Source organism: Aulonocara stuartgranti, assembly GCF_965226115.1.
Source record: "Aulonocara stuartgranti genome assembly, chromosome: 19".
Taxonomy (NCBI): Eukaryota; Metazoa; Chordata; class Actinopteri; order Cichliformes; family Cichlidae; genus Aulonocara; species Aulonocara stuartgranti.
In genome coordinates this window covers 4,263,810-4,275,934 of record NC_138955.1, presented here as the reverse complement: position 1 = coordinate 4,275,934, position 12,125 = coordinate 4,263,810, and the positions used below count along the sequence as shown (strand labels likewise).

The 12,125-nt window shown below is 42.3% G+C and overlaps 1 protein-coding gene across 3 annotated transcripts in view; it reads left to right on the top strand.

Moving 5' to 3' along the window:
- The window catches only part of asap2a (ArfGAP with SH3 domain, ankyrin repeat and PH domain 2a), an 88,638-nt gene that overhangs the window by 19,021 nt on the left and 57,492 nt on the right, over nt 1-12,125 (top strand). For 2 of the 3 annotated variants that reach the window (XM_082516660.1, XM_082516659.1), the window contains exon 1: nt 9,673-10,233. The exons of the other annotated variant lie outside the window; for it this stretch is intronic. In XM_082516660.1, coding sequence (XP_082372786.1) covers nt 10,105-10,233 — 129 coding nt within the window. In that variant the 5' untranslated portion in view covers nt 9,673-10,104. Of the gene's footprint in view, nt 1-9,672; nt 10,234-12,125 lie in introns of those variants that run through there. 3 annotated transcript variants of the gene reach the window in all.

The window sequence follows — 12,125 nt, the reverse complement described above, 5'->3', positions numbered from 1 at the left end:
TGAGTGTGTGTCATGAGGAGTGTTCTTGTTTAAGAGGCTTGTGTTTTTTCTCTCACACGTCTGTTTCCTACACTTGCATGTGTTTTTGCTGGCAGCCTTGGTGGTCTTGTTTGCATCACTCAGTATCATTTTTACCTTGACTTTTGCTTTTAAAACTGTATTTTGCAGTTTTATTTGGAATCAGTCTGACCCCATGGGAGAATGACAAGGCATTTTTTTTTGTGCTATCGCTTGTGCGTGTCTGCCTGTGAGGATTGGGGATGCTCAATTATTTAACAGTCGCTGGTGTATCATAAGGTTTTCTGAAGCTGCGCATCATACTGGATGCTAAAGGAGTCCATGAAATGTTAAAGAAAAGCTCCATGTGCAAGAAAGAAAACGGCTTGCATAAGAGAGAGCAGAACTGTAACTGTAGTGGGTGTAATGAATTGTCAGTTGATTCATCCACTTAGGAGTGTGTGAGACTGGATGGCATCAGCGCCTTTGTAATTGTCAGGCATTTATTTATACTGAGGCCCTCTGGAGATTGCACCTTCACTACACTATGCTCTCCTGGAACACTCACATACACTTCTTGTACCGCAGCTCTTATGTAATTACCGTTAATCATTCATAACTACACAAAGACAACTGTGCTTTTGTTCTTTACCGATGATATCCAATTAAATTGTGAAAAGAGATGCAGTTTGTTAACTTGACACTGTCATGGCAACGCCGTCCTATTTCTCACTGTGTCTCTCTTACAAACTGATGCTACCTAAAGAGCGTGGAGAAAAGAGGTGGTGAGAAAGAGCAGGGAGAAGCTTTCACTGGGCTATTTAAAAGGTTGTAGCACGATGTGAATGGTGGTGGAGTTAATGGAAGTTCCCACTCACATACTAGGGAGGCCACATGCACACGTATGATAATCCCTGCATTCAGTCTTCTATTTCTGCTACTACTTCTATTTCCAAAAAAACCTTTTCACCACACTAATATTTGTTTATCAGCAAAGCTGTGCTGAGGCAAAGCTCCTTATTTAGTCAATAGCTCATGTTTTGCACTCATTCTTGCTTCTCAGGAGACATGCAGCCTTTCTCTTTACATATCAGAGAGGAAGTGCCTTTGTGTTTGGGGGTCAGGCCTCACTCCCAAAGCTGGACTAGGCTTCTTGAAATAGAACACAAGTCCACAGAGATGGACTACTACTTTACCACCACAATCGGCAATGTCTGAAGAGCCCGCTCTCTTCCTCACCCCTCCCCTCTCCTCCCTTTCCATTTTGGTTTAGCAGCAATGCCCGCAGACAGCTTACTTGGCACAGGAGAGTGTCGACCGTTTTAATGGTTCTGCAATTCCCAGTGGGAATTTTCTGCGAACACATTATCATCGTCACTCAAAATAGTCTAGTAGTATAACCTGCGGGAATAAAATGAGCTGTTGTTTAAGTCTGGGGCTGTGTTTTTTAATCGGTGAACAGTGTTATGAGCTTTTACTGACAGATAAATCCTAGCTTTGAGATACTGAAAAACTTTCTGAATAAAAAGGGGAAAAAGGTTGAAATACAATATCAACATAATGCCGCATATTATCCAAATACAAAAAAAAAAATAACAATAAATGAAAGTTGAAAGGTGTTTTTCAGAAAAATAAAAGCTGCAGAGAGGAGAAGAGATTTACTAACACTTCAAATAATTAGCATGGTGTGCCCCAGCTAGACTGCAGAGTGCAAACACACACACATGATTTTCCTACATCAACAATACATTTGGAAACATCTTTTTCCGTCAGAGAAACGGGAGCTCTCCCAGCTCATTGTTTCATTTTCTGCCCACACTCAGCTAAAGGGTGGGGCAGTCGTTCATGTACCCTCACTTACAGTCTGACTTTATGTAGTCTCCTAATGTCTCTCTATTTTTCCCCACTCATCCAGGATTGTAGCCATCTCAACTAATGGAGATAACAAATAGGTGACCGATCTTATCAAGATAGTGGAAGAACAGATTAAGCTCACAATATATGTTCCCAAACTGGTTCTCGGACAGGTTTTTTTTTTCATAGTTTTGTCAATGAATGCATGCAGTGTTCAACTGATGTTTGAAATCCATCATGCAGAATTTCAGCTTGTGATCTTCGACCTAAATTCACTTCATGGCCACAAAGTTCAGAAGCACTGCACAAACCAATGCAGCATGCAAAGTGGAAACACAATAGAGGCTTCAGGGGAGGGGAAGAGTGGGAGTGTAACTGGGAGTGAGCATAGCAGAATTTAAGGAGGCCTGTCAGTTTTCACACATGTCCCTGTAATATTCTGATTTCCATGTCCAAAATCTATTTTCTGAATTCTTTAATGTTCCTCTCCCGTGAAACCACAACTAGCCAAGATACAGGAAGGCAAATCTGTAGTCTAAATCTCCGCAAAGTGCTTTTTAAATTCAAGCCTTCCTTTAAATTGACAACAGCTGTTTTTTTCCCAGTAGGATGAATAAATTAAATTAAACACTAGCAGCATTTTCTTTTCTTTTAGTTGACTTTTGGCAAGAAAATCAATAAACCAAGAAGATAATGAATCACAGAGAATCAGCTAATGTCAATCACCAAACGTCTTATTTAGACTAACCTCACGGTGATTCATTGTGGATACGTTTAATAACCAAATTGTGGTGGATATAAAAAATCCCAGTGGACTCTAGTATTGATCCGATCCAGAAAAGAGATCACACTTCTGTTTCCTCCTCGCATTGTCATTCCGCTGCACTTCCTGTCTTTTCACCTGCTGCTGTTGCATTATGCAGGACAACTTCTTCTATGATGACATTTTCCATATGGATAAATAATTCCATCTAGTCGGGAAAATGGATGAAGACGACTGCTGTTTAGGCTCCACTTTGTGAACAATTTCTGATCAGGACCGACAGAATCATTGTGTTGCATGGAATGAACTCACTGGCCTTTCATTAGCCTTCCCAAGGGGATACTTGCAGGTTCACTTCGCTTTATTCTTTCTGTGATACACCATAACTGTAGCATCCACTCCTAATGCACTTTGAACTGACCCGGCATTTTCAGGATTGTGGAATGAATTGCATCTACCCTCCCTGCTGTGAATCCATCAATAGGATCTACAGTGCAACTTCTTTAAATGCCTCAGATGCTCTCACCTTATCCGTTATTGTATCAATGCAGCTTGGGAATTTGCACCATGCCACTTAGGGGGGCTTGCAGGATTTTCTGGGAGGTTCATTTGGTTTCAAGGTGCAGAAGAGTAGCAGATTTAGAGAGAATCTAAAGCCAAGTTTACCCTGTTTTAATTTCAATGGAATTAGTGTGGATGAAACAGTGACATGTAGTTCAAGGCCCTGTTAGCCTAACCTCCCTTGGTAGATGGATGGAGACAATAACAACATACTAAGCGTGCTTGAGTTGGTGGCTGTTACGTTCCCCTGAGGGGTCTAGGCGGGGAGGGGGAAGTAACAAAAGTGACCGGGTCAGAAAAAGGAGTCAGGGAGGCAAAACAGTTAAATAAAACAGTTTTATTGAAGTAATTCAACTAAAGGAGACGGACAAGCCGTTATCACCATAAAAGAAACAAACAAAACTCAGGCATCGGTCAGTAAGGCAAAAAGTCAAAAGGAAAGCGCAGCTCACTAGCTGGAAACACCACAAGACACTCGCCACTGGGCCCACACAAAATGGCACTCTGGCCCAGAGCTCACCCTGCTCTGGGCTTAAATACCCTTAATTGCTGATGGGAGTCAGCTGTACAGGAGGGAAAGGTGGCACCTCAGGCAGGAGGTAGTGGGACACGCCCACACAGGCACCCTCAGGAGAGAGAGAGGCCCTGCTAGGGCCGTAACAGTGGCAAAGAATGTAACTGCCATGTCTGCAGCCTAATAATGATTACCACCTTAAACTATTTTATCCACTTATACTGATCCATAGCTGGTAATGAATCTGTTTAGTGTAGCATCAGAGGAGGGGTTCATTTTTAATTGTAGATATTTAAAATAAATAAATAAATAAATCTAAATATCTGCATTGATCACAAGGAGAGTCCACACAGCACGGATATTATGTTTCCTCGACAGGCATGAGGTCTTCTTAGTACACAGCAGCCTGTGTGCCCATCTGCATGTTTTCAACCCAGAGATACGAGGATTGAACTGGTGAGATCGTTCAGAGATCATTATCACTTTTGTGTGTGTGTTTTGTCACATAGTTTAACAGCTAATATCCTGTGGTACGTGTTGGGGATTAGAGGAGAAGAGTAATATGCACAGCCACTGACCTTTTATTAATTCAGAAGTCTCATGTTGCCCCAGGGGACACTGAACAAAATACGATGCTGGTGTCTCCTACACAATGAAACATGACAAAGTGTGCTTTCACTCTGAATGGAGATCTTTCTAAACGGTGCTTTACAATCTGATTCTTATTCACCTATTTGCTTTCTATCAAGAGCAACTTGTGGTTCATCTTCTTTTCCAGAGATGCTTGTGGCGGCTTGAACTGAACTACCAAGCTGCTCTACCTAGGAAACCTAGAGATGGTGACAGGTTGACAGGATATAATGAAGCACGGGGACACTTGATATACTCAGGCTCACAGAGCCAAATCCTAAGAGGACTCATAATTACTGTAAAAGCCTCTCGCTCCTAATGATGACAGTGAAGCAGCTGCAAAGCCTGAGCTCTTTTCGATCATCACTCAGATGGATGCGCGTGGTGGGGGTTGACTAAAAATGTCATGCAATTATTCGAGAGAACATGATTTCTTGGATGTCCTTCAGGGTGGCAAGGTTAAAACCAGGTCATTCCTCTGTGTGGAGTGCATGAATGTGCTCAGATTTGGATATTAATGGAAAACCCAGTGCTCAAGATTGGAATTACTTATCGATCCCGTGACCTTTTGTGTGTGTTATGAAGTAACATTTCAGTATAGGGTTTATATATTGCAGTCAGCCATACTGGACCAATCCCCACCAGTTAAATGATTTCTGTTATTGATTGAACCACATGTAATTGCTGCTAATACTGATCTTTGACCCTGGTGAGGTTTTCAGCTGACCTGAAGACATAAGATGAAAATAAAGATGCATGACTGTGATTTTTCTTTGTTAAGTACCACCACTGAGCTCTACTAAATAGTTTACAATCAATTTTGAATGTGCTGTGCACTGTAAAATTTGAAAAGTTGGCTTTACTTTAAAAGATATGCACACAGATTGCGTAAAAATATGACTTCAACCTAGCAGGAGCGAAGCAAGAGTGAGTTACAGCTGGAGTAAAACACCTCTGAATTTTGTGTATGCACTTCAGTGTAATCTGCATGTGATGCAAGCATCATCTCTGTGCAGACTCGCCATTCACGAAGACAGTAATGCTCCAGAATTTGTTAATTTGTCAGAAAATCTCAGAGAATCTGTAAGGAAAGGCCGAGTCTGTGGACTGATGGGCCCCCTACTGCTGCTCTCTCACCTCTTGTTCCTTTGCCTTTGCCCTCCCTTCATCTGTTCATCTCCTCCCATTACAGAGTCCAAGTACGTGAGGCCACCGCTCAGGTTCAGCAGGCACTGTCTGATCCGATCTTGCCTATCTGCAGCTGCTTCGTTTGTATAACAAGCTCGTCTTTAATCTAATCTGCAGTCAATGACGCGGTCCATAAGTTCCCCTTAGCGTGGAATATTCTGTTTTATTTGCTCGTGTGTGGAAAAGTTTCAGGTGCAGAATGGTTTTAATTAGCCTGCAGATTATTTGAAACAAAGAAGTCATTCATTCCAAGCTGGATTGTGAGCCTATCCCACCTGCTATACAATCATGATGTCATGGCAGTCCAATTAGGAAAAAGTGACTCCCACTGGAGCCTCAGTCCCCTTCATTACTGCAGTCTGACATGTTGCCTTGTTCCCGCTAACGCTGAAATACCAAATCAGTCGAACTTTGTTGGATATTTGTGGCTCATTTTGACCAAAGAACTGGCTCACTGACACGCCCTGTGCCTTTCTGTGCAGGATACAAATTACAAACATCATTTCCAAGAAGGTCTCTGTGTACAGTATGACATCTGCTTTGGCTATTGTTCTGTCTGCAGCTGTCTGGTTGTGTTTGGTTTCAGTTTTTTACGACTAAATGAACTTTGGTTCCGAAGGAAAGCGAAAATAACGCATTTCACAACAATTCAGTGATTAAAGTGGACATTTTCAGTTCGCTTTCTCAGTAAATCATTTGAAGATCCAACAGCTACAATTCTGACTTGTTACTCAGGGCTGGAAGTTTCTTGCATGCGAACAAGCTCTGCGTTGAGCTGCTGAATGAAGCTTCTGTCCAGATTAATAACGCAGCTGACGGCTTTTTGCTATGACACCCCTTTTCCGTTTGGGCTTTAAACAAATAGAGCTTGACTGTAAAATGGAAACATGGATGATTATACAATACGGTAAAAGTGGACCGTTGATTATTTAAGCAATTTAAACTGGTGTATTTGAACAGGATTTCATATTTCCTCACTGATAAGCCTGCGTGTTCTTCTTCAGGTCCCATAAAATATAAAACATGCTGCTTTTTATTATGTTTCCAAGCCATATCTTCCAGATGACCCTATACACCTGCTTCTCATTGCAGTACTTCAGAAAGAGACGTAGCACTCTCTGTTTAAGGCAGGTGCAACTGAAAATATTAAGTCCGTGGTGAAGAGGAGGGCTGATGTTGTTTGGTTCTGCTGACCTCACTGACAGAGCGGCTCTGTCTCTGGATAGCAGATGTTCCCTGGAAGTGCATGTATTCATTTCATAAGGGAGTCGAGGCCAGCTAGCCCGGTCAGGGTCAGCCTGGGTCTTGGGCTCTTCATTTAGCAGTTTGCCAGGAGACGCTGCAGCACTGAAAGAATGTGTGAACAGTGCCTATTTTGTGATTTAAAGGCTGCCCAGGGTTTTGCCTCTGCCGCCTCTAGACTATTTATACCAGTAGCTGTCCTGCCAGGGCTGAATGAGCTGGGAAACATCATCCCAAAGCCCAGGAGAAATGCAAGCACTCTGGGAGCAAAGGCTGTTGTTTTTTCAAGCTCCTGTTGACAGAAATTCCGGCATGAGAGTAACTCTTCACAGTTTTAGACTGTGCCTAATGATAGAATATTTTATTTTCTGAACTGTATTTTAGTAGATCCAACTTTTTTTTTTTCATTTTTATTCTTGCCTGTAACTTAAAATGCCCATGCTCCATGGGCAAAACAAACATATACTAAACAAACTCTGAAGTGTAGGCAGATAAAAAGATGATAGAAAGCACACCATCAGATTTCCCTCCTTGCACTGATGCTGGTCCTCTTCAAACATAAATCTGGAACTTTTTCCTTTCTTTATCAAAGATGTGGTAGGAGCTGTGACACTATCGAGAGAACAGGAGATCAAAAATGGGTATTTTCCATTTAATCTTCTCATGCAGCACAGTCACATTAACGATGCTCACCTTTAAGCATCAGCATAATCCAAACAATCACATTCAATCCAGTTATTTTAAGTCTTTATTCTCTGATTCACTGAGCCATGATGAGCGGGCTCCTTGAATGAATACTGTACATGCTTTAGCTACTGCTGGAGTATTTTAGGCTCTGTTTGAAATCACAGGCAACATCTGAACAGCAACCCACTGTTACACAAAATAAAATGTTAATGTGCTCCTGCTGTTTAGGTGTTTAGCCGCATATAATTGGATTCAGAGATTATCTTTAGTGATGATCATTCCTTTAAAAGTAACTGTGTTTGTACAGAATAAGAACTGCTTGCTTTATGAGCATTACAGAAATACAGACCTGCAAAAATGACACTCTAAACCGCACTTTGATTATGATAGTGCCGCCAATTTGTTACACCCGGCTGCTTCTCCTCTCTCCACCTTAAAAAAAAGAACCAGCAAGCGACTGTACACTCAAAGTGATGCTTTAAAGGTCTGTAGGAAATATTTCGGTAGGCGAAAAAGCTGACTCGTGGAACGCGGACAGTGCACTGAGTTTAGCTAATTTAACACATGACATGTATGTTATATTCTATTGTGCATTTAATACACATATTCTTACTTAACCCTTTATGCCACTTTTGATTATAGGCTAAAAACCCCGCATGTAGTATTATTGGTAGGGTGTTTTGCCACTTTGCAGCCCTTTGGTGATGTCCTCAGGCACTAATTTGTGCAATATCAGTGATGTTCTACATTAACTTATATGTTATGTTATGTTTTCCTGCAAGATTTAAAAGTGGCATGTATAAAATTACCATAAAGGCATCAGAGTCATATGTGGACTGAGTACAGCTAGCCTAACAGATACACAATACTGTTGGTGTGCCCTACAGTATTTTTTTTTCCTCAGATATTTTTATTAAAGTTTCTGCATCCATTTTTACAAAAGACCTACAGTATTTTTTGATTGAAATCACAGTTTGTATTACTTTTATCAAATGTAAAGGTTCATATCAACGTGAAAACTGAAGCCCCCCACACTCACTACAGTGTCCAACCTCCTTCTAAACGTCAGTAAGACAAAGGAGCTGATAGTGGACTTCAGCACTAAGCAGGAGAGGAACTACCAGACCCCTGTCATCAACGAGTGCCCAGTGGAGAGAGTGGACAGCTTCAAATACCTCGGAGTTCACATCACGCAGGACCTGTCATGGTCCTGTCACATCAACACCGTGGTGAAAAAGGCCCGTCAGCGTCTCTACCACCTCAGACGCTTGAGAGACTTCCAACTGCCCTCCAAGGTGCTCAGGAACTTTTACTCCTGCACCATAGAGAGCATCCTGACGGGAAACATCTTAACCTGGTTCGGGAACAGCACCATGCAGGACAGACGAGCTCTACAGAGGGTTGTGCGGTCAGCTGAGCGCACCATCCGCTCCGAGCTCCCTGACCTGCACTCAATCTACAGCAGGCGGTGCTGGACCAAGGCCAGGAAGATCGTGAAGGACCTCAGCCATCCCAACAACAGACTGTTCTCTCTGTTGAGGTCAGGAAAGCGATTCCGCTCCCTGAAGACCAACACAGAGAGACTGAGGAGGAGCTTCTTCCCGCAGGCGATACAGTCTCTCAATCACACCACCACACAGTACTGACCCACACATATGGTTCTTACACACACTGGACATTCTGGACATTGTTTTCACTTCATTACTTAAATCACGCTGCTGTTATTGTGTATATGCTGCTGTTATTGTGTATATATTTATTTATATTTCTTCATACATTCTTATATAGTTCTATATTGTGTATTTTGTTGTACAGTTATTTTATTTTCAACTTTAATTTATATATTTTATCTTATTCTCCCAGTTAAATTTACCCTTCATTCTAATTTGTGTTGTACAGTTATTTCATTTTTAACCTTAATTTATATTTTATTCCTTCCTAGTTAAATTTACCCTTTTTAATTTTTCATATTTATTTCCTATCTTATTCATAGCCTTTTCCTTTTTTGTTTTCTTTAGGTCACGAGCAGTTGTCCAAGCATTTCACTACATATTGTACTGTGTATGACTGTGTACGTGACAAATAAAATTTGAATTTGAATTTGAATTTATATATCACAGAAATCACCTTCCTACTGCGGTGTTATAATTTACAAGCAGCACTGAACGCGGCGTGTCCCCATTGGCTGGTGCGGGTTCATTGAATCCCCTCCTCTACCTTTGTCAGTTCCTTGCGCTCCCGTTGAAACGCCTGGTTGTTGTTTCCCGGGGCTTGGAGGAAGGAGAAGTTACCTCTGCTCTGCTGCAGGTTTTCGGGACACCGAGAGAGGACAGCGGGATCTGCCGAGGAAGCTTTTCTTTCCCCTGTGACCACCCGGCTGGCCGTTAAACTGAATGGAGTAGCGGGATAAAAAGGCAGGAGGGATTTAACCTTATCCATCACCTTGTAAAGCACGGCGCGGTGAGAGCGGCAACGTGCAGCACTGCTGCGCTGGATTGTGTAGGGAGCAAACAAGGGAATAACACAAACAGAGATGGTTTACTACCCGCAGGGACCTTCACACACACCACTGCTGCTACTGCTCCTCTGAACTTTTCAGTCCTAGAAGTGCGCAGACGAGAAGGGGGTTAAGAAAAAGGGGCTCGTTCTTATCAGCAAGAAGGGATTAATGATGCCGGACCAAATCACAGTTGCAGAGTTTGTGGCAGAGACCAATGAAGATTACAAATCGCCGACCGCCTCTAACTTCACCACCAGGATGTCCCAGTGTAGGAATACAGTGGCTTCCCTGGAGGAGGTGAGTGATGGTAGCCCCTTGTTTTGCAAACATAAATGAGTTCTATTCAGATTTTCCAGTATTGGCAGGTAGTGACGTAAACGGTTACCACTCACTTACACATCCCTTAACCTTTATATTCACGCTTTGGCAAACTCAGACATCATTAATTAGAGGTTTTTTTTACTGTTTTGCATCTACAATGTGCTCTGGTTGTAATTCAGTTTAATTTTAATGTCCAATTAGAGATCAGTCCTCACAGGTTTGCACAGCATTTCCAACATATCTATCCGTAAACCCCCGATTCCCCAAAATGGAAGGAATCTAAAAATGTATAACAGAGGAGGGGTTCTCCTTTCTAAGAGGACTAGACATGCAATAGATGTCTCATGTACAGAGTAAATGAATGAGGTAAATTAGGGGCTGTGAGAGGATTAAAAAAAAAAAAAGAGAAAGAAATCAGTCAAATATACACGACTTTTCACTGTTCCTGCACAGAGAGCACTTTGTGTTCTCCTTTAACTTGCAGGTCATCAGGAGGAAGGACACTTCCGCTTTGTTTCCTGACAGCCCTCTGCTGCCTCCCTCCCTCTCTTGTTGTAGTTTCCCTACTTTGTGTACTGTAATGGCAGAGCCTCGCCCTGCCTCCTGGTAAAAATAGAATTTCCCACATGAGTAGCTCCGTTTGTTATGTGTGTTAGTGTGTCGCTGCTTTGTTTGCCGTTGGGTGGCATGTGGAGGGAATGGGGGGTTTAATTCTGGTGTCATTAAGGTAAAAAGTTTTGGAACTGGTGCAGTCATTTTTCCATCCAACACCTTTTTATTTAAAAAAATAAATAAATAAAAATGACAAGATGAGGGAATCTGGTGGCTTAGATAATCCACATATGGGCTCAGTGTCAGCTTAAGCTTCCTGATCCTCCACACCTTGGTGAGGGTTGTGGCTTCATTTTTAACCTGTGTATATATGTGTGTGTGCGTGCATGGAGGACTGAGCCAGGCAGACGGTCACACACCTGCTCTAGCTGACAGGTGCTTCTCCTTGGCATCAGTCACCATTCTGCACATACTTTGCCTCAACCTTTTCATTTATTTATTATTTATTTATTTTGCTGCTGCTCATTTTTTTAAAAATAGCCACTAATCTCCAGTTGGGAAGGATTTTCAGCACTGCTCGAATGTCTTTTCCCGTAGAAGTAAACATAAAAGTGTTTTTTTTCTCTTCTTAAATAGCAGGTCAGCTGTAATTGGTGGCTTTGTGAGCTTGAATTGTTGGGTTGAGAGACTAATTCAGCAGCTTTGTTTTAGAGTGCTGCTGCCGCTGGAGAGGCGCACAGAGTGGCGTGTTGTTGTTTCACATTGACCTGCCCAAAGCTGAGGCTCAGGGAACACAGGGCCTTATTGTTGGGCCTAGCGGAGCTCGCTCACTTTGGTCTGTTTGACCAATTAAACGCTGCAGTGGAAGGGGAACACTTCCTCTCATTGTCTGCAGGCCTGCCTGGAATTTCAAGCGCATGTACGCAAACATAAACACATTTACATACACATGCGTGCACGAGCACCTGTTAGTGGTGCTCATCTTCCTGGTGGCTCATCTTGGAAAAAACTGACTAGCAGTCAAATGGACAGCGTACTTCACGCATTTAACCTCGAGTATAATAATACACCTGCATACTGTCTAGTCATGAATGCCGGATGAAGATTTTATACTGCTGTTTTCAGCATTATACCGATCGTCGAACCTTGTGCTGATTCTGGCCTTTCTGTTTGCTGTACAAGTGCTCATTTCTTTGCTTTTACCCTTCAGCTGACAGTCGAGGACAGAGCAGCAGTGTACTCTGTGATGCTACAGTGTGTTGGTATATGATTTCAGGTGACACTTGTGAGCTTTGTTTCCCTGTACAAGCTCCACT